The 23278-nt window shown below is 44.9% G+C and overlaps 1 protein-coding gene across 4 annotated transcripts in view; it reads left to right on the plus strand.

Moving 5' to 3' along the window:
• LOC110489566 (semaphorin-5A) overlaps positions 1 to 23278 on the plus strand; it is a 295669-nt gene that overhangs the window by 75249 nt on the left and 197142 nt on the right. For all 4 annotated transcript variants that reach the window (XR_005036038.2, XR_016486534.1, XM_036943683.2 and 1 more), the window contains exons 3-4: positions 8343 to 8442; positions 20477 to 20522. Coding sequence is in view for 2 of the 4 variants with exons in the window: in XM_036943683.2 (XP_036799578.2) it covers positions 8343 to 8442; positions 20477 to 20522 (146 nt within the window). In the remaining 2 variants the exon portion in view is untranslated. The remainder of the gene's footprint in view (positions 1 to 8342; positions 8443 to 20476; positions 20523 to 23278) is intronic.

Below are 23278 nucleotides of genomic sequence, written 5' to 3' on the forward strand. Positions count from 1 at the left end.
TTAGATGAGAAGGATTTGAAACCGGACAGCTCAAAACTGACGGACAGAATGTAGAACTTCGAACTAATTATAGAACTTCTGATTCTGCAATGAACCTGAAAAATGAAGTCAGACTTAACAGAAGTCAATCCTTCATCTGAGAAGACGTTCTAAGCACAGTTCATTCAGATTGTTACAGTTAGTCAGCAGCCCTACCCTAGAGACATATGTGACTGACCGGCTCCATTCGGTCTTGTGTTCAACATTTTAAAATTGTTATTTTTTTTTACATTGGATAAAGTAGAGAAAGTGGTATATCATACACTACAGTGGAGGAACAATGGGTGCTTCGAAAGTTGATAAACTTTTGTGAAAATGGGCATTGAATGTTTTTCTTCTTTGTCTACATCCATTCAGCATCGTTCACACCCTCTTAAACTAACTAAAAGTGTGGGTAAACTCAGAGCGTTGTCCGTTTGTCTAATTGTCTGAGTCGGACAATCTGTCCGTTTGTCAGATTGTCCGACTCAGAGAGTCTTTACCTTGAAGTGAAAATGACTTTCTGACTCAATTTGAAACCTGTAATATAGCTAGCTAGACTATTTTACCCTCTACGTCACGGATGCCATGGTTACGCTTAGTTTGAAGAGGTGTTTTTTCCATCTTCCTCGGCATGTACAGCTCATTATCTCAACCAAACATGGCTAGCGGGAAGGTTGCTTACTTTTTCTGTGGCTAAACCAACTAGGCTTATCATTTAACAATTTTATTTGTATTACAGGTGGCATACAATGTTGTTATTGAGGCACATGAAAGTGAATATGTTCTAGAAGGCATTTCTGCCAAAAAAACACATTTTGTATAGGTTTAGGTTCAAATGGCTCTACTGCGCAACATATGTCTAATTTCCTGAAACAAGGCACATACAGTATTATTAAGTCTGTGGGACCCATTTTCAATGTTTACTAAAAATAAAAATTATACAATTCCAAATTTTTTTTCTCCTGAGACTCATTGGCCTTGGCTCATTTTCTGTGAATAACATGTAAAATAACACATTTCCATTGAGGGCCCACTGTGCACCCCCTACACATTTATTTGACATATGTGGTGTTCGGGTCCGCTGGAAAAAGTGTGGGAAAGTGTGTGTGTAGGTGAAAGCAAGTAAAAATGAAACAAGAAGGTTTGCTGTGTGCCTTCACTCTGTCTTCCTCCTCCCTGGGCCTGCTGTGTTTTAAAAACCCAAGTGTACTAATCTTAATTTTTTAACATTTCTCACAGAATAACACATCGTTAGAGAGTTACAGTGTGTGTGTTTGTGTGTGAGTGTTGGTTGAGTGTTGGTTGGTTGGTTCTTCTATCCTTGTGGAGACCTAACATCCCCCAAAGTCCCCACAAGGATAGTAAAATAAGGAACATTCTCCCTTTATGGGGACATTTCCACACATCCCCATGAGGACAAAGGTTATTTTAAGCTTTGGGGTTAGTTTTAGGGTTAGAATTAGGGTAAGCGATATATTTCGGTTTAGGGTTAGGAGTTAGGTTTGGGTTAGGGTTACGGGTTATGGTTAGAGTGAAGGTTAGTGTTAGGGTTACGGTTTAGGGTTAGGGTTAGGTTTAGGCTTAGGCTTAGGCTTAGGCTTAGGTTTAGGCTTAGGCTTAGGCTTAGGTTTAGGCTTAGGCTTAGGCTTAGGCTTAGGGTTAGGGGTTAGGTTTAGGGTTAGGCTTAGGTTTAGGCTTAGGCTTAGGCTTAGGCTTAGGGTTAGGGGTTAGGTTTAGGGTTAGGCTTAGGCTTAGGTTTAGGCTTAGGCTTAGGTTTAGGCTTAGGCTTAGGTTTAGGCTTAGGCTTAGGCTTAGGGTTAGTGTTAGGGGTTAGGTTTAGGGTTAGGCTTAAGGTTAGGTTTAGGCTTAGGCTTAGGCTTAGGCTTAGGCTTAGGCTTAGGGTTAGGTTTAGGCTTAGGCTTAGGGTTAGGGGTTAGGTTTAGGGTTAGGGTTAGGGGTTAGGCTTAGGGTTAGGGTTAGGGGTTAGGCTTAGGGGTTAGGTTTAGGGGTTAGGTTTAGGGGTTAGGCTTAGGGGTTAGGGTTAGGGTTAGGGTTAGGGTTATGGTTAGGGTTAGGGTTAGGGGTTAGGTTTAGGGTTAGGGGTTAGGTTTAGGGTTAGGGGTTAGGGTTAGGGTTAGGGGTTAGGCTTAGGGTTAGGGGTTAGGTTTAGGGTTAGGGAGTATCTTGAAGAGAACATAAACAAATATCCACATCAGGTTCATTACAACTATCTGTTACATCACCGATTGGAGACCAAGACGGTTTAATTGGTCCATGGCAAATAGTTTTTACAGCCCACTGCGTGTCCGACTGGCTACATTCTTAAGCATCAATGCATTCTCTTTATGACCACACTACTCACAATGTGGCATTTTAATACCCAACGCAGGAAATTAAAGTCCATGTAGCTTTTACTTTGTGTACAACACCTCTCTCATTGGTCCCTGTAGTAACTTTTACTTTGTGTACTACACCTCTCTCATTGGTCCCTGTAGTAACTTTTACTTTGTGTACTACACCTCTCTCATTGGTCCCTGTAGTAACTTTTACTTTGTGTACTACATCTCTCTCATTGGTCCCTGTAGTAACTTTTACTTTGTGTACTACACCTCTCTCATTGGTCCCTGTAGTAACTTTTACTTTGTGTACTACACCTCTCTCATTGGTCCCTGTAGTAACTTTTACTTTGTGTACTACACCTCTCTCATTGGTCCCTGTAGTAACTTTTACTTTGTGTACTACACCTCTCTCATTGGTCCCTGTAGTAACTTTTACTTTGTGTACTACACCTCTCTCATTGGTCCCTGTAGTAACTTTTACTTTGTGTACTACACCTCTCTCATTGGTCCCTGTAGTAACTTTTACTTTGTGTACTACACCTCTCTCATTGGTCCCTGTAGTAACTTTTACTTTGTGTACTACACCTCTCTCATTGGTCCCTGTAGTAACTTTTACTTTGTGTACAACACCTCTCTCATTGGTCCCTGTAGTAACTTTTACTTTGTGTACTACACCTCTCTCATTGGTCCCTGTAGTAACTTTTACTTTGTGTACTACACCTCTCTCATTGGTCCCTGTAGTAACTTTTACTTTGTGTACTACATCTCTCTCATTGGTCCCTGTAGTAACTTTTACTTTGTGTACAACACCTCTCTCATTGGTCCCTGTAGTAACTTTTACTTTGTGTACTACACCTCTCTCATTGGTCCCTGTAGTAACTTTTACTTTGTGTACAACACCTCTCTCATTGGTCCCTGTAGTAACTTTTACTTTGTGTACTACACCTCTCTCATTGGTCCCTGTAGTAACTTTTACTTTGTGTACTACACCTCTCTCATTGGTCCCTGTAGTAACTTTTACTTTGTGTACTACACCTCTCTCATTGGTCCCTGTAGTAACTTTTACTTTGTGTACTACACCTCTCTCATTGGTCCCTGTAGTAACTTTTACTTTGTGTACTACACCTCTCTCATTGGTCCCTGTAGTAACTTTTACTTTGTGTACTACACCTCTCTCATTGGTCCCTGTAGTAACTTTTACTTTGTGTACTACACCTCTCTCATTGGTCCCTGTAGTAACTCCCCTTCATGTGTTTTTCTTTAAATCTTCAAGCTGCACTTATGTCACTTATTGGGCGACCCGACCAAATTTCACATAAAAACGTGAGTTATAGATGTGTCTTTCTCATTGAAAGCAAGTGTAAGCAGTGGCAGAGCTGTTCTATGTGCGTTATTTCTATGCTTCCCATTAATTTTTTTTTGTGTGTCTTTTACCATTCGGTTTTGTACACCAGCTTCAAACAGCTGAAAATACAATATGTTTTACTATGTAAAATATATTTCACAGCGGTTTAGATAGTACACAGATTATACTTGCCTCCTTTGTCACATAAACTGAAATTAGGTGAACTATTAGAATTTTATCAAACAGGAAATGGCGGAGAGATTTCTGCATTGTGCGTCTTGGGGCGGCAGGGTAGCCTAGTGGTTAGGGCGTTGGACTGGTAACCGGAAGGTTGCAAGTTCAAACCCCCAGGCTGACAAGGTACAAATCTGTCTTTCTGCCCCCACTGTTCCTAGGCCGTCATTGAAAATAAGAATTTGTTCTTAAGTGACTTGCCTAGTTAAATAATGGTAAAAAAACAAACTTTAAGTGAAACACAGAGGACATTATGTCATCTTGTGAAATGTTCCCTTTTTTCTTCCCTGAAAGGGTTTCGCTGTAAAGTGCATGTTGTATTGAAATATTTTATTGCACACTTATTTTCGGCCATGTAGTGGTTTCTCTGGTTTGATTCGCCCTCTGACCTCCGACCTGAGGCTCAGCTCCACTGGCATTTGAGACCCAGGAAAATATGCTTGTTTTGACTTCCTAAAATAACACTTCAGGGTAAACCCTGCAAGGACACAGAGGGTTCCAGCAGTTCTGGTCAACACGGACCTCTGTGTTTATATTCTTACTGAATCAAGGACCAGGAGTTTGCCCTGATCATGAAAATGAAATGGTAAGGAAAACCTCCTGTTCCTAATAATATATTATCGCTAATGGTCAGAAGGTTTCTCCTGACCACACGACCTCACCTCCAGGTTGGTTAACCTGAACCTAATTTTAACCGTTTTCATTCTGACATTGAACAGGTGGTTATTCTAACTTCAGATCAAGGTTTTAATCTCAATCCAACTTCACAAAATAATTGCCGTTTCATATTTTCATTTTACCACAGCAAAAACACCCTACTTTCTCCAGTTGGACACGTCTTGACAGCCTGCATTTATGTGTAATATATATGCACTCAATTTAAACCCTCTATTACACCCATGTTTACTCCTAGAGAGTAAAGGTATTCTAGTCCCAGTCGGTTCCACATGTCTATTGTGTCAGGTCAGGTTGTTCTTTAAACAGTTTGAGCTCTCTGAGACTGAAGACTACCCTCGTCTCTGGAACTGGGGGGGGTCATATTTGGATAGTCTGTCATTTTTGTCATAGTGTGTCAACCGCTCTGTATCTGAACCCGGAACAACAAACCAGGAAAGAGTGACGGAGAAGGGAAAAAGGCAAAGGGGGATAGAAATGGGGAGGAGGGGAAAGGGGGATAGAAATGGGGAGGTGGGAAAGGGGGATAGAAGTGGGGAGCAGGGGAAAGGGGGATAAAAGTGGGAGGGGAGAGGGGGATAGAAGTGGGGAGGAGGGTAGAAGTAGGGAGGAGGGGAAAGGGGGTTGGAAGTGGGGAGGAGGGGAAATGGGGATAGAAGTGGGGAGGAGGGAAAGCGGGATAGAAGTGGGGAGGAGGGGAAAGGGGGATAGAAGTGGGGAGGAGGGGAAAGGGGGATAGAGGTGGGAGGAGGGGAAATGGGGATTGAAGTGGGGAGGAGGGGAAAGGGGGATAGAAGTGGGGAGGAGAGGAAAGGGGGATAGAAGTGGGGAGGAGAGGAAAGGGGGATGTCTATTGAAGAAGTTTTATAAATCCTCTTGGTTCCTTTTTTATAAAGGACAAGGTCAGGGTTCATTTGAGGTTCATATCGTGTTCCTACCGAAATTAAAGCTATTGCTTCTTCACTAGAGCCCTACAAAACACCAACGTCATATTAAGTTAAAGCCCTGAGGTAATCCACCAAATCACTCAAAGTGATTCTACCGAGAACACTCAGTTTTATATAGATCCTACCAGTGTTCTACTTAGCTTTAAGTAGTTATATCGTTCAGTGTTTTACAACTTCTCAGTATTCTAACAGTGTTCTACTCATACCCCTCTCTCAGCCCAAACAAAACTAATAAATAATGTCCTGTCATCATCTAACATTAGACGTTTGTTTCTCATTAGATCTCATATCCCAGGGTAAATACATCAGCTCTGGCTTATGAGTGTGTATGAGCCCTTCGTCTCGTCTTGAAACATAAATCCTCAGTTGTGAATGTTGTATTCTCCTTCCCTCTCCCCTCTGAGGGACCTGAGTGGGGATATACCCTGGTGGGACCACAGCTGATTTATGGGGGAAACGCTGGGTAACTGAAGCCTTGGTTTCCCTCGAGGGTGTCGCTGCCACATTTGTATGCTCCAGAGCTTCCCCACCATATAAATAATGAGCCTGCCGGCTGCACCAGAGGCGCATCCCAAACTCCCGCCCCCCTGTAGAATTAGAGCGGAACCTGCCATCACCCGCAGCCGAATCTCAGGGCGGAAGTTGTTGTGATCTCTCTCTCCGAGGCTTATTTCACCAAGGCTAATGAAAATGTATTAACTCTGCGTCTGCGAGTTTAACGATTCCCCCTCCCAGTTTAACTTGATCTTATTCTCATTAATACGCAGAACCTCTGAGGAATGGAAGAAGAGAGAAACAGCTTTATCAACAGTGATTCCATCCTGTTAGGTGATGTTGATGTGCTATGTTAGTGCTCTATGCTCCTACAGATTGACAAAGAGGTTGATTCAGCGCTGTGTTTTTTAGTACGTAGCTACTAGCAGTGACTCGGGCAGGCGGTCAGTAAGTAAGTCCCTGTTGTATCGGGCTGAAAGCCGCAGCTTGACCGAAAGAAACAGCTGGTTGGTGGTTTGATGCAGTTGAGGTTAGGCTGTTAGTTTCAGGTGTTTTGCATTTTTTTGACAGATAACGAATTTTGACTCCAACCGAAGCTGTACTCCATCAATGTCTACAGGTCTACAGTAGAAGCTCTCTGAAAGTTCAGATAACGTACAGGTATGGTATACACAAATCAGGATTTAACATAATATCAGCAACAGTAAATGGTTTAACTCTCTACCACGAAAAGTGTTTTGAAATCCCAGAGCCACAGTAAAACCAGCAATAAATATAACAAACAAATATTACTGGCAGTTTCAGACAAGATTTATTAGAGTACAATATTGTCAAGTATCAGGATTATGAGAATACAATATTGTGAGAGCAGATTATCCAATCCCCAATGCTTACATTAACTATTAGGGGAATGGACAATATCTGACCCTAGATCAGGCCTTAGGGTAACCTTCCTCTTAGGCCATTACTATTCACTCACTACCTATCAGGTTTCAGGGCTGTATGGAGCTGACCGGCAATCCGACAGGGATCTATGATTCTACTCGTCAAGGGTTAATGGATCGGGCGCCATGGAGACAGACATGTTGAGGGTGATCTGGGGTTTGACGTATTCATTTAGTTAATCATCACTGTAGCTAGAACTAATGCATACTGTATATGGTGTGTGTGAGGGGTGAGGGTGAGGTTCTGTGTGTGTGTGTGTGTGTGTGTGTACTGTACTGTGCTGTGCTGTACTGTACTGTGGGGGAATCTATCTCTGGGGTCAGGGGCAAAGGTTTGACAACTATGAGATGCATCGGTCTCATATTCACTTTAGAAGGACCTTGGATTCAAACAGGCATGAACACACACACACACACACACACACACACACACACACACACACACACACACACACACACACACACACACACACACACACACACACACACAGAACCTCACCCTCACCCCTCACACACACCATATACAGTATGCATTAGTTCTAGCTACAGTAATGATGAACTAAATGGAGTGTAAGGCGTGTGGTTGAAAGCCCAGGTGGGAAACTGTACTGCTTTACCCTCAAGCTTTTAACCTGACATAATTCACTAAATACTACAGCTGCCTGGAGACATTCTGGACATGGGGTAGATTAGGGCTCATTTTAAGGCTCTCAGAACAGAAATAAGTGCTAAACTGTTTACGTTTCTTAGGGTTGCCTAGTGGTTAGAGCGTTGGACTAGTAACCGGAAGGTTGCAAGTTCAAATCCCTGAGCTGACAAGGTACAAATCTGTCGTTCTACCCCTGAACAGGCAGTTAACCCACAGTTCCTAGGCCGTCATTGAAAATAGGAATTTGTTCTTAACTGACTTGCCTAGTTAAATAAAGGTTAAATAAAAAAATAAAACAAATTCTAACAGGTTTGAACCTCTTTTCTAAGAGAGGAGACAAAAACAGAACCAGACAACATTAGTGTTCATAAGAGAGGAGACGTAAACAGCACCAGACAACATTAGTGTTCATAAGAGAGGAGACGTAAACAGCACCAGACAACATTAGTGTTCATAAGAGAGGAGCCGTAAACAGCACCAGACAACATTAGTGTTTATAAAACAACAGGTGTTATCGGACATCATCACAATACCGAACAATACTCACAAAGACAACACAATATAGGCCAACAACACTTTATTACATACTGTGGCTATTGGCTAAGCATTTCTCTTTATCCACCCTCTTCGTTCTGCTCTTTTTTTCTCCGATTTGATTTGCTAATGTGTATCTTTCTCTACTTTGATTGGCAGATATGGAGCCTTGGATCCACAGGTTCCGGGCTGAGGGCACGGTGGATTACTCTCAGCTAACTTTTGACCCCAGCCAGAACGAACTGATAGTCGGAGCCAGGTATTATATTCCCCCCACCCCCCCTCCTTGTCCCCTCTCTCTCTCTCGCTTCTTCTCTCTTTCTCTCTCTGGCTTTTTCTCTCGCTATCCCTCTCACTCATGATTGATGACACCTTTTGAAAATCCTCTGATTGAGTAGTGATTTTGTAGCTGTTCTCCAGCGATGTTCATTGTCTCTGCCAAGCACATCACCTTTAATTCAGCTCAGCGTGTGTGTGTGTGTGTGTGTTTGTGTGTGTGTGTGTGTGTGTGTGTGTGTGTGTGTTTGTGTGTGTGTGTGTGTGTGTGTGTGTATATATGTGTGTGTGTGTGTGTGTGTGTGTGTGTGTGTGTGTGTGTGTGTATCCCAATCCTGCTAATGACCTTGGTTGTCAATATAAGCTGTTCTCTCCAGAGTTTAGAAGATAGCTGAGGAAACAGAGAGCTGGAGGACCAAGACAGAGACACAGAGCATGGGGAATAAATTAATGTACTGCAGATGGATTCAAGGAAATGGAGGAGTTGGGAATACTTGCAGGGATTGACAGATAAGAAGAAGATAATTGAGTAAACGTGGAGAGAGGAGAGAGTCTGTGTAAGAGAGAGAGAGAAAGATAGAAAGAGTGAGTTCTGCATGCATGCAAGCAATACTGGGCTAGGTGGAACTTTTACTGGGCTTGGTGGAACTTTTAGTGGGCTAGGTGGAAATTTTACTGGGCTAGGTGGAACTTTTACTGGGGTAGGTGGAACTTTTACTGGGCTAGATGGAACTTTTACTGGGCTAGATGGAACTTTTACTGGGCTAGATGGAACTTATACTGGGCTAGGTGGAACTTTTGTTCAAGCCACAAATATGTTGAGAACATTTCCAAGGAGAGTGATTACATTTGACCCTGACTATTATAAAACACTAGGAGAGTGATTACATTTGACCCTGACTATTATAAAACACTGGGAGAGTGGAGCATTTATCCTTCCCTCTCAGACACTAGTCTGACCCAGGGGCTAAAGGGTGGTCCTGTCTGTCCCTGGAGTGGTCTGGACTAGCCTCGCTTCTCTTTCTCTAGATGAGAGGGCTCAGGCTTAGTGACAGAGATCTAGGATAATCTAGGCTAAGGGGCTAGGGGTTGATTTGAGACTTACTCTGTCAACCTAAATAGGCTCAGTGACAGGGATCTAGAAGAATCTAGGCTAAGGGGCTAGGGGTTGATTTGAGACGTGCTCTGTCAACCAGAATTGACTCAGTGAGAGGGATCTAGAAGAATCTAGGCTAAGGGGCTAGGGGTTGATTTCAGACTTATTCTGTCAACCTACATAGGCTCAGTGAGTGTTTGTGACTAGGGTTTGATTTGGGACAAGACCTACTCTGTCTGGCTGAGAGGGATCGTTGAAGATTGTCCAGGAGTCTAGGGGTTGATTTGGGACAAGACCTACTCTGTCTGGCTGAGAGGGATCGTTGAAGATTGTCCAGGAGTCTAAGGGTTTATTTGGGACAAGGCCTACTCTGTCTGGCTGAGAGGGATAGTTGAAGATTTTCCAGGAGTCTAGGGGTTGATTTGGGACAAGACCTACTCTGTCTGACTGAGAGGGATCGTTGAAGATTGTCCAGGAGTCTTGGGGTTGATTTGGGACAAGACCTACTCTGTCTGGCTGAGAGGGATCGTTGAAGATTGTCCCGGAGTCTAGGGGTTGATTTGGGACAAGGCCTACTCTGTCTGGCTGAGAGGGATCGTTGAAGATTGTCCTGGAGTCTAGGGTTTGATTTGGGACAAGGCCTAATCTGTCTGGCTGAGAGGGATTGTTGAAGATTGTCCAGGAGTCTAGGGTTTGATTTGGGACAAGGCCTACTCTGTCTGGCTGAGAGGGATCGTTGAAGATTGTCCTGGAGTCTAGGGTTTGATTTGGGACAAGGCCTACTCTGTCTGGCTGAGAAGGATTGTTAAAGATTTTCCAGGAGTCTAGGGTTTGATTTGGGACAAGACCTACTCTGTCTGGCTGAGCGGGATCGTTGAAGATTGTCCAGGAGTCTAGGGGTTGATTTGGGACAAGACCTACTCTGTCTGGCTGAGAGGGATCGTTGAAGATTGTCCAGGAGTCTAGGGGTTGATTTGGGACAAGGCCTACTCTGTCTGGCTGAGAGGGACCGTTGAAGATTGTCCAGGAGTCTAGGGGTTGATTTGGGACAAGGCCTAATCTGTCTGGCTGAGAGGGATTGTTGAAGATTGTCCAGGAGTCTAGGGTTTGATTTGGGACAAGGCCTAATCTGTCTGGCTGAGAGGGATCGTTAAAGATTTTCCAGGAGTCTAGGGTTTGATTTGGGACAAGACCTACTCTGTCTGGCTGAGCGGGATCGTTGAAGATTGTCCAGGAGTCTAGGGGTTGATTTGGGACAAGACCTACTCTGTCTGGCTGAGAGGGACCGTTGAAGATTGTCCAGGAGTCTAGGGGTTGATTTGGGACAAGGCCTAATCTGTCTGGCTGAGAGGGATTGTTGAAGATTGTCCAGGAGTCTAGGGTTTGATTTGGGACAAGGCCTACTCTGTCTGGCTGAGAGGGATCGTTGAAGATTGTCCTGGAGTCTAGGGTTTGATTTGGGACAAGGCCTACTCTGTCTGGCTGAGAGGGATTGTTAAAGATTTTCCAGGAGTCTAGGGGTTGATTTGGGACAAGGCCTACTCTGTCTGGCTGAGAGGGATCGTTGAAGATTGTCCAGGAGTCTAGGGGTTGATTTGGGACAAGGCCTACTCTGTCTGGCTGAGAGGGACCGTTGAAGATTGTCCAGGAGTCTAGGGGTTGATTTGGGACAAGACCTACTCTGTCTGGCTGAGAGGGATCGTTGAAAATTGTCCAGGAGTCTAGGGTTTGATTTGGGACAAGACCTACTCTGTCTGGCTGAGAGGGATCGTTGAAGATTGTCCAGGAGTCTAGGGCTTGATTTGGGACAAGGACCTACTCTGTCTGACTGAATGGGCTCTATATTCTCTGTGTGTTGGATCAGTCTGACTGGAAGATTCCATGAGTCCAATAAGTCTGTATTTTAGATCCAGTTGGTTTAATATAAGACGTTTAACGTTAGAGGAGTCACATTGAACTGTCTTAGAATGTCCGGTGTCGACGTTACATGATCAAATTAAATGTCTAAACGTTAAATAGAGTTAGACAGAGAGGGTGTGTCTGTGACCCGATGGCCAGAGAGAGTTATAATGGCGGCAGATCGATTGTAGATGTTAATATAGTGTAAAATGTTCTTAGACCACAGCCTGGCCTGTGAAATGCTGTAGCAGCTCTTTAGAAGATGGATAGGCTTGTGTGTGTGTGTGTGTGTGTGTTTGTGTGTTTGTGTGTGTGTGTGTGTGTGTGTGTGTGTGTGTGTGTGTGTGTCTATAGGTGCTCCTGTCGTGGTTTCAGTGGGAGTATAATATTACAGAATAGATGCCTAGATGATTTACTTTCTTGACATGAATTAAAGGGCAATTCCACCACTTTTCATAATCTCCAGGACCAAACCAGTGTCCACATATGTGAAAACAGCACATTTCTGTATGATCTGTGATCTAAAAAGATTAGAAGAAAGTTCAGAAAAAATCTCTCATAGGGTAGTATTAACAAAATGTTTTTTTAAATAGTCACTTTCAACACCTGCAAGGAGTTTCTAGCCCAACTGAGGGCGTTTTCTTCCTCCCCACGTCACGGCGAACCTCATAGTGTTTGAAAAGGACAGTTTCTAAAATGTTTAAACTTTTGATGATGTCAAGAGACTTGGAGATTCTGTATTAGAAACACTAGCTATATAAAGCAAATCTATTATTGTTATTATTAGTTATATGAATGTGTTTTGCTATTTACAGATGTGGACATTAGTATTGTACTGGAGATAATGAGCATGAGGTTGAAAAGTGGTGAAGAGCTCTTTCATATTTGTAAAACGAATAACTTGCTGAACCCGGTTTGACCTGAACCTGACAGGATTGATTCTCTGACATTCCTGGCCAAAACTGATTAGAAATTAAACATCCTTTCCCGAGTGGCACAGCGGTCTGAGGCACTGCATCACTACAGACCCGGGTTCAATCCCGGCTGTATCACAACTGGTCGTGATCGGGAATCCCATAGTGCAGTGCACAACCAGCGTCGTCCGGGTTTGGCTGAGGGAGGGTTTAATTGGCCAATAATGCTCTAGTGACTCCTTGTGGTGGACCAGGCGCCTGCAGGCTGAATTCAGTTGTCAGTTGAACAGTGTTTCCTCTGACACATTGGTACGGCTGGCTTCCAGGTTAAGCAGGCGTGTGTTAAGAAGCACGGCTTGGCAGGGTCATGTTTCAGAGGACGCATGACTCGACCTTTGCCTCTTCCGATCCCGTCGGGGAGATGCAGCGATGAGACAAGATCGTAATCGGGGAGAAAAAAGGGGTGAAAAAAAAAATATGTTTAAAATAAAAAGAAATGAAACAGCCTTAATATTAAACGTCACTCTGCTAAATAATAATATTAATATGAATAATACATCTGCTATGATGATGAGTCTTGTGCCAGAATGCTGAACTTATACAATCAAACTGAAACCATTGATCGTAGAAGAACAGGCATACTCATTCTACAGACTACTCATTAGCTCATACTGTTTTGTGGAAAGTTTGAAAGACCAGACAGTTTTTTTTTAGTTGGCTTACAATCTAAATGTAACCATTCAAAAGAGCCTAAGGCAAGAGCCTTATTCAAGTGAAGTTTCACCATTGGACTCTCTGATACACACACACACACACACACACACACATGAATGTGGGCCCACGCACACTCACACAGCCTTAGGTCCTATGGTCTGTTAAAACAAAAATTCGCTCAGGGATGCATTTGTCTCGAGGTGACCCCTAGACACAGATTCAAGATCAGTTTAGTATTTTCCCCACTAACGGTTGAGGTTGGACTTTGGAAAGAGTGAGCTGATCCTACATCTGTGCAGTGGTGTAAAGTACATAAGTAAAAATATTTTAAAGTACTACTTAAGTAGTTTTTGGGGTATCGGTACTTGACTTTACTGTTTATATTTTTGTTGACTAAAATAATGCACGTTTTACTCCATACATTTTCATTGATGCCCAAAAGTATTCGTTACACTTTGAATGCTTAGCAGGACAGGTAAAGTGTCGAATTCACACACTTAAATCCCTAGTCATCCCTACTGCCTCTGATCTGGATGACTCATTAAACACAAAACATCCCTGGTCATCCCTACTGCCTCTGATCTGGCAGACTCACTAAACAGAGAACATCTCTGGTCGTCCCTACTGCCTCTGATCTGGCAGACTCACTAAACAGAGAACATCCCTAGTCATCCCTACTGCCTCTGATCTGGATGACTCATTAAACAGAGAACATCCCTGGTCATCCCTACTGCCTCTGATCTGGAGGACTCATTAAACAGAGAACATCCCTGGTCATCCCTACTGCCTCTGATCTGGAGGACTCACTAAACAGAGAACATCCCTGGTCATCCCTACTGCCTCTGATCTGATGGACTCATTAAACAGAGAACATCCCTGGTCATCCCTGCTGCCTCTGATCTGGAGGACTCACTAAACAGAGAACATCCCTGGTCGTCCCTACTGCCTCTGATCTGGAGGACTCACTAAACAGAGAACATCCCTGGTCATCCCTATTGCCTCTGATCTGGTGGACTCACTAAACAGAGAACATCCCTGGTCGTCCCTACTGCCTCTGATCTGGAGGACTCACTAAACAGAGAACATCCCTGGTCATCCCTACTGCCTCTGATCTGGTGAACTCACTAAACAGAGAACATCCCTGGTCGTCCCTACTGCCTCTGATCTGGTGGACTCACTAAACAGAGAACATCCCTGGTCGTCCCTACTGCCTCTGATCTGGAGGACTCACTAAACAGAGAACATCCCTGGTCGTCCCTACTGCCTCTGATCTGGTGGACTCATTAAACAGAGAAAATCCCTGGTTATCCCTACTGCCTCTGATATGATGGACTCACTAAACAGAGAACATCCCTGGTCATCCCTACTGCCTCTGATCTGGAGGACTCACTAAACAGAGAACATCCCTGGTCATCCCTACTGCCTCTGATCTGGAGGACTCACTAAACAGAGAACATCCCTGGTCATCCCTACTGCCTCTGATCTGATGGACTCACTAAACAGAGAACATCCCTGGTCATCACTACTGCCTCTGATCTGGTGGACTCACTAAACAGAGAACATCCCTGGTCATCCCTACTGCCTCTGATCTGATGGACTCACTAAACAGAGAACATCCCTGGTCATCACTACTGCCTCTGATCTGGTGGACTCACTAAACAGAGAACATCCCTGGTCATCCCTACTGCCTCTGATATGGGTGACTCACTAAACAGAGAACATCCCTGGTCATCCCTACTGCCTCTGATCTGGAGGACTCACTAAACAGAGAACATCCCTGGTCATCCCTAATGCCTCTGATCTGGGTGACTCACTAAACAGAGAACATCCCTGGTCATCCCTACTGCCTCTGATCTGGATGACTCATTAAACACAGAACATCCCTGGTCATCCCTACTGCCTCTGATCTGGCAGACTCACTAAACAGAGAACATCCCTGGTCATCCCTACTGCCTCTGATCTGGAGGACTCACTAAACAGAGAACATCCCTGGTCATCCCTACTGCCTCTGATCTGGAGGACTCACTAAACAGAGAACATCCCTGGTCATCCCTACTGCCTCTGGTCTGGAGGACTCACTAAACAGAGAACATCCCTGGTCATCCCTACTGCCTCTGGTCTGGAGGACTCACTAAACAGAGAACATCCCTGGTCATCATTACTGCCTCTGATCTGGAGGACTCACTAAACAGAGAACATCCCTGGTCATCCCTACTGCGTCTGATCTGGAGGACTCACTAAACAGAGAACATCCCTGGTCATCCCTACTGCCTCTGATCTGGAGGACTCACTAAACAGAGAACATCCCTGGTCATCCCTACTGCCTCTGGTCTGGAGGACTCACTAAACAGAGAACATCCCTGGTCATCCCTACTGCCTCGGGTCTGGAGGACTCACTAAACAGAGAACATCCCTGGTCATCCCTACTGCCTCGGGTCTGGAGGACTCACTAAACAGAGAACATCACTGGTCATCCCTACTGCCTCTGGTCTGGAGGACTCACTAAACAGAGAACATCCCTGGTCATCCCTACTGCCTCTGATCTGGAGGACTCACTAAACAGAGAACATCCCTGGTCATCCCTACTGTCTCTGATCTGGAGGACTCACTAAACAGAGAACATTCCTGGTCATCCCTACTGCCTCTGATCTGGTGGACTCACTAAACAGAGAACATCCCTGGTCATCCCTACTGCCTCTGATCTGGAGGACTCACTAAACAGAGAACATCCCTGGTCATCATTACTGCCTCTGATCTGGAGGACTCACTAAACAGAGAACATCCCTGGTCATCACTACTGCCTCTGATCTGGAGGACTCACTCAGTGCTGGAGTCTGCCCCTGGCCATCCGTACATTTAAAAAACAAGTGTGCCGTCTGCTTTGCTTAATATAAGGAATTGTTTATAATTTGTGCATGTACATCCCTGGTCATCCCTACTGCCTCTGATCTGGTGGACTCACTAAACAGAGAACATCCCTGGTCATCCCTACTGCCTCTGATCTGGAGGACTCACTAAACAGAGAACATCCCTGGTCATTATTACTGCCTCTGATCTGGAGGACTCACTAAACAGAGAACATCCCTGGTCATCCCTACTGCCTCTGATCTGGAGGACTCACTAAACAGAGAACATCCCTGGTCATCCCTACTGCCTCTGGTCTGGAGGACTCACTAAACAGAGAACATCCCTGGTCATCCCTACTGCCTCGGGTCTGGAGGACTCACTAAACAGAGAACATCCCTGGTCATCCCTACTGCCTCTGATCTGATGGACTCACTAAACAGAGAACATCCCTGGTCATCCCTACTGCCTCTGGTCTGGAGGACTCACTAAACAGAGAACATCCCTGGTCATCCCTACTGCCTCGGGTCTGGAGGACTCACTAAACAGAGAACATCCCTGGTCATCCCTACTGCCTCTGGTCTGGAGGACTCACTAAACAGAGAACATCCCTGGTCATCCCTACTGCCTCTGATCTGGAGGACTCACTAAACAGAGAACATCCCTGGTCATCCCTACTGTCTCTGATCTGGAGGACTCACTAAACAGAGAACATCCCTGGTCATCCCTACTGCCTCTGATCTGGTGGACTCACTAAACAGAGAACATCCCTGGTCATCCCTACTGCCTCTGATCTGGAGGACTCACTAAACAGAGAACATCCCTGGTCATCATTACTGCCTCTGATCTGGAGGACTCACTAAACAGAGAACATCCCTGGTCATCCCTACTGCCTCGGGTCTGGAGGACTCACTAAACAGAGAACATCCCTGGTCATCCCTACTGCCTCTGGTCTGGAGGACTCACTAAACAGAGAACATCCCTGGTCATCCCTACTGCCTCTGATCTGGAGGACTCACTAAACAGAGAACATCCCTGGTCATCCCTACTGTCTCTGATCTGGAGGACTCACTAAACAGTGAACATCCCTGGTCATCCCTACTGCCTCTGATCTGGAGGACTCACTAAACAGAGAACATCCCTGGTCATCATTACTGCCTCTGATCTGGAGGACTCACTAAACAGAGAACATCCCTGGTCATCACTACTGCCTCTGATCTGGAGGACTCACTAAACAGAGAACATCCCTGGTCATCCCTACTGTCTCTGATCTGGAGGACTCACTAAACAGAGAACATCCCTGGTCGTCCCTACTGCGTCTGATCTGGAGGACTCACTAAACAGAGAACATCCCTGGTCATCCCTACTGCCTCGGGTCTGTAGGACTCACTAAACAGAGAACATCCCTGGTCATCCCTACTGCCTCGGGTCTGGAGGACTCACTAAACAGAGAACATCCCTGGTCATCCCTACTGCCTCTGGTCTGATGGACTCACTAAACAGAGAACATCCCTGGTCATCCCTACTGTCTCTGATCTGGAGGACTCACTAAACAGAGAACATCCCTGGTCATCCCTACTGCCTCTGATCTGATGGACTCACTAAACAGAGAACATCCCTGGTCATCCCTACTGCCTCTGATCTGATCTGGAGGACTCACTAAACAGAGAACATCCCTGGTCATCCCTACTGCCTCTGATCTGATCTGGAGGACTCACTAAACAGAGAACATCCCTGGTCATCCCTACTGCCTCTGGTCTGGAGGACTCACTAAACAGAGAACATCCCTGGTCATCCCTACTACCTCTGATCTGGTGGACTCACTAAACAGAGAACATCCCTGGTCATCCCTACTGCCTCTGATCTGGAGTACTCACTAAACAGAGAACATCCCTGGTCATCCCTACTGCGTCTGATCTGGTGGACTCACTAAACAGAGAACATCCCTGGTCATCCCTACTGCCTCTGATCTGGAGGACTCACTAAACAGAGAACATCCCTGGTCATCCCTACTGCCTCTGATCTGGAGGACTCACTAAACAGAGAACATCCCTGGTCATCCCTACTGCCTCTGATCTGGAGGACTCACTAAACAGAGAACATCCCTGGTCATCCCTACTACCTCTGATCTGGTGGACTCACTAAACAGAGAACATCCCTGGTCATCCCTACTGCCTCTGATCTGGAGGACTCACTAAACAGAGAACATCCCTGGTCATCCCTACTGCCTCTGGTCTGGAGGACTCACTAAACAGAGAACATCCCTGGTCATCATTACTGCCTCTGATCTGGAGGACTGACTAAACAGAGAACATCCCTGGTCATCCCTACTGCCTCTGATCTGGAGGACTGACTAAACAGAGAACATCCCTGGTCATCCCTACTGCCTCTGATCTGGAGGACTCACTAAACAGAGAACATCCCTGGTCGTCCCTACTGCCTCTGATCTGGAGGACTCACTCAGTGCTGGAGTCTGCCCCTGGCCATCCGTACATTTAAAAAACAAGTCTGCCGTCTGCTTTGCTTAATATAAGGAATTGTTTATAATTTGTGCATGTACATCCCTGGTCATCCCTACTGCCTCTGATCTGGTGGACTCACTAAACAGAGAACATCCCTGGTCATCCCTACTGCCTCTGATCTGGAGGACTCACTAAACAGAGAACATCCCTGGTCATCCCTACTGCCTCTGATCTGGAGGACTCACTAAACAGAGAACATCCCTGGTCATCCCTACTACCTCGGGTCTGGAGGACTCACTAAACAGAGAACATCCCTGGTCATCCCTACTGCCTCTGATCTGGAGGACTCACTAAACAGAGAACATCCCTGGTCATCCCTACTGCCTCTGGTCTGGAGGACTCACTAAACAGAGAACATCCCTGGTCATCCCTACTACCTCTGATCTGGTGGACTCACTAAACAGAGAACATCCCTGGTCATCCCTACTGCCTCTGATCTGGAGTACTCACTAAACAGAGAACATCCCTGGTCATCCCTACTGCCTCTGATCTGGTGGACTCACTAAACAGAGAACATCCCTGGTCATCCCTACTGCCTCTGATCTGGAGGACTCACTAAACAGAGAACATCCCTGGTCATCCCTACTGCCTCTGATCTGGAGGACTCACTAAACAGAGAACATCCCTGGTCATCCCTACTGCCTCTGATCTGGAGGACTCACTAAACAGAGAACATCCCTGGTCATCCCTACTACCTCTGATCTGGTGGACTCACTAAACAGAGAACATCCCTGGTCATCCCTACTGCCTCTGATCTGGAGGACTCACTAAACAGAGAACATCCCTGGTCATCCCTACTGCCTCTGGTCTGGAGGACTCACTAAACAGAGAACATCCCTGGTCATCATTACTGCCTCTGATCTGGAGGACTGACTAAACAGAGAACATCCCTGGTCATCCCTACTGCCTCTGATCTGGAGGACTGACTAAACAGAGAACATCCCTGGTCATCCCTACTGCCTCTGATCTGGAGGACTGACTAAACAGAGAACATCCCTGGTCACCCCTACTGCCTCTGATCTGGAGGACTCACTAAACAGAGAACATCCCTGGTCATCCCTACTGCCTCTGATCTGGAGGACTCACTAAACAGAGAACATCCCTGGTCATCCCTACTACCTCTGATCTGGAGGACTCACTCAGTGCTGGAGTCTGCCCCTGGCCATCCGTACATTTAAAAAACAAGTCTGCCGTCTGCTTTGCTTAATATAAGGAATTGTTTATAATTTGTGCATGTACATCCCTGGTCATCCCTACTGCCTCTGATCTGGAGGACTCACTCAGTGCTGGAGTCTGCCCCTGGCCATCCGTACATTTAAAAAACAAGTCTGCCGTCTGCTTTGCTTAATATAAGGAATTGTTTATAATTTGTGCATGTACATCCCTGGTCATCCCTACTGCCTCTGATCTGGAGGACTCACTCAGTGCTGGAGTCTGCCCCTGGCCATCCGTACATTTAAAAAACAAGTGTGCCGTCTGCTTTGCTTAATATAAGGAATTGTTTATAATGTACTTTTGCTTTTGAAACTTAAATATATTTTAGAAATTACATTTATTGATGATACAAAGTACATTTAAATCCAAATACTTACATTTTTTTACTCAAATACTATTTTACTGGGTGACTTTCACTTTTACTTGAGTCATTTTCTATTAATACTTTTACTCAAATTTGTACTTTTTCCACCACTGCATCTGTATCTACAGGAAATTTGTAAAGTATGTAATCTTTATTCTGTTCGGTTTAGACTGGATTTCTATTCAAAACCACAAAGATATAACTAGTTTCGACTGGCAGTAATATAGTATGTATGTAGTTACATCTGAACAGGCCCTTTGGAGTGACCCAGAAAGATAGCTGTGATTAATCAAAGGTTTGATGAGGTAGAGGAAATAACCAATATGGGAGTAAAATAACCCAGAGATATTTTTGGAAATGGTCTCCTGTCCACTTCTCTTTTTTTCAGATTGTGTCTTTTTAGAGAAGATTATACCTTCATCTCACCTCCTTGTCTCTTTTCCTTTCAGAAACCACCTGTTCAGACTCAATCTGGAGGACCTCTCGCTGATCCAGGTGAGTCTTTATCAGCGTTGCCAGTCCCTCATCCATTGCTACCCATATGTCCCCCTCTATCTCTCTATCCCTCTATCCCTCTTTCTCTATCTCTCTATCCCTCCCTCTTTCTCTATCTCTCTGTCCCTCCCTCTTTCTCTATCTCTCTATCCCTCCCTCTTTCTATATCTCTCTATCCCTCACTCTTTCTCCATCTCTCTATCCCTCTTTCTCTATCTCTCTATCCCTCCCTCTTTCTCTATCTCTCTATCCCTCCCTCTTTCTCTATCTCTCTATCCCTCCCTCTTTCTCTATCTCTCTATTCCTCCCTCTTTCTCTATCTCTCTATCCCTCCCTCTTTCTCTATCCCTCTATCCCTCCCTCTTTCTCTATCCCTCTATCCCTCCCTCTTTCTCTATCCCTCTATCCCTGCCTCTTTCTCTATCTCTCTATCCTTCTCTCTTTCTCTACCTCTCTATTCCTCCCTCTTTCTCTATCTCTCTATCCTCCCTCGTTCTCTCTCTTTATCCTCTCTCTTTCTCTACCTCTCTATTCCTCCCTCTTTCTCTATCTCTCTATCCTCCCTCATTCCCTCTCTTTATCCTCTCTCTTTCTCTACCTCTCTATTCCTCCCTCTTTCTCTATCTCTCTATCCTCCCTCATTCTCTCTCTTTATCCTCTCTCTTTCTCCCTCTTCATCACCTTTCCTATGTATCTTCCTTTAACTCTCATCTTCAACTCCCTGCAACTTCCTCACATCTCTCTTTTCTCAGACTCTTTCTTTCTAGTATTATCTCTCTCTTCATTTTTCCTACCTTTAGCCCCCCCCCCCCCCCCCCTTCTCTCTCTTCCCCTCAATGTCTAGCTCACAGTCAGTTTGTTGGAACATCGCATCAGGTATAACAAGTCTGGTCTCTTTTAAAAACATTGTTTTTACATTTTTTTTATTCTGTCTACATTAACACAGTAATACAGTAATGCTGGAACAGGCCAGCCGTCAGTTGGGCCAATACAAATCTGTCACAAACAATACACAACACCTGTCATAGCAGTTACAGTAATAACAACCCAGGGTACATTTAAAATATTTCACACTGTTATACGCATCATAACAACACCATTATGTCGAGTGCTGTCAGTGAAGCCAAGATAATGATTATTGTGTCAGGAGATCCTAAGGGCTTGATTTGTGCAATAGACTTCATGCAGTTTGTAACGGCTGTCGTGGGAAGAAGGTGAGGACCAATGCGCAGCGTACGTGTTCATCTTTTTAATAAAGTAAACTGAACACTGAATAACAAAACAAAGAAAGAACCGGAACAGTTCTGTCTGGTGTAGACACACAAAGACTGAAAACAACCACCCACAAAACACAATGGAAAACAGGCTACCTAAATATGGTTCTCAATCAGGGACAACGATTGACATCTGCCTCTGATTGAGAACCATACCAGGCCAAACACATAAATAGAAAATCATAGACAAACTAACGTAGACAACCCACCCAACTCACGCCCTGACCATACTAAAACAAAAGACAAAACAAAGGAACTAAGGTCAGAACGTGACACAGTTGTCCTCTAGAAGAATGGGGTGTGAGAGAACTATCACTAGGCTAAGAGTGGGGTGTGAGAGAACTATCACTAGGCTACGAGTGGGGTGTGAGAGAACTATCACTAGGCTAAGAGTGGGGTGTGAGAGAACTATCACTAGGCTACGAGTGGGGTGTGAGAGAACTATCACTAGGCTAAGAGTGGGGTGTGAGAGAACTATCACTAGGCTAAGAGTGGGGTGTGAGAGAACTATCACTAGGCTAAGAGTGGGGTGTGAGAGAACTATCACTAGGCTAAGAGTGGGGTGTGAGAGAACTATCACTAGGCTAAGAGTGGGGTGTGAGAGAACTATCACTAGGCTAAGAGTGGGGTGTGAGAGAACTATCACTAGGCTAAGCTGGATCAGAGGAGTCTGCCAGTCATCGTAGTCAGTGCTAATGGCCCTATATATCTAACAGTAGTCTTCTCTGTAGTCAGTGTTAATGGCCCTATATATCTAACAGTAGTCTTCTCTGTAGTCAGTGTTAATGGCCCTATATATCTAACAGTAGTCTTCTCTGTAGTCAGTGTTAATGGCCCTATATATCTAACAGTAGTCTTCTCTGTAGTCAGTGTTAATGGCCCTATATATCTAACAGTAGTCTTCTCTGTAGTCAGTGTTAATGGCCCTATATATCTAACAGTAGTCTTCTCTGTAGTCAGTGTTAATGGCCCTATATATCTAACAGTAGTCTTCTCTGTAGTCAGTGTTAATGGCCCTATATATCTAACAGTAGTCTTCTCTGTAGTCATTTCCATGGCTGAATACTGTGTGTTGGTTTATATGCATCTCTTAGAAGGAAATAGAAGGAATGGAGAGGGGAAGAGGTGAAATAATCAGAGAGCGAGAGGGAGAAGGAGGGAGATGGAGCAATGTAGAGTAAGAGAGCGAGAGGGGAAGATAACACTAGACATGAAGGAAAAGAAGGAGAGGGAGGAATAGAGGAATAAGAGATGGGCAATAGAAGACAGTGATAGACAGAGACATGAGAGAAAGACAGAGAGACAGCAAAAGGTAAGGACCCCCCATAGAGAAAGGCAGGGGCCCGTGGGAGTCACTCTTTTGTTGGCGCTCGCTGGGATAGGGCTGGTTAAAAAAATATGTCCCATGTCATCCCTTCTTCTCTCCCCACCACCTCATCCAATCACCTCTTCTCTTATATCTCACTCGTCGCTCCACTAGCA

The sequence above is a fragment of the Oncorhynchus mykiss genome, chromosome 15 (genome assembly GCF_057628025.1).
Source record: "Oncorhynchus mykiss isolate SJ-2025 chromosome 15, ASM5762802v1, whole genome shotgun sequence".
Taxonomy (NCBI): domain Eukaryota; kingdom Metazoa; phylum Chordata; class Actinopteri; order Salmoniformes; family Salmonidae; genus Oncorhynchus; species Oncorhynchus mykiss.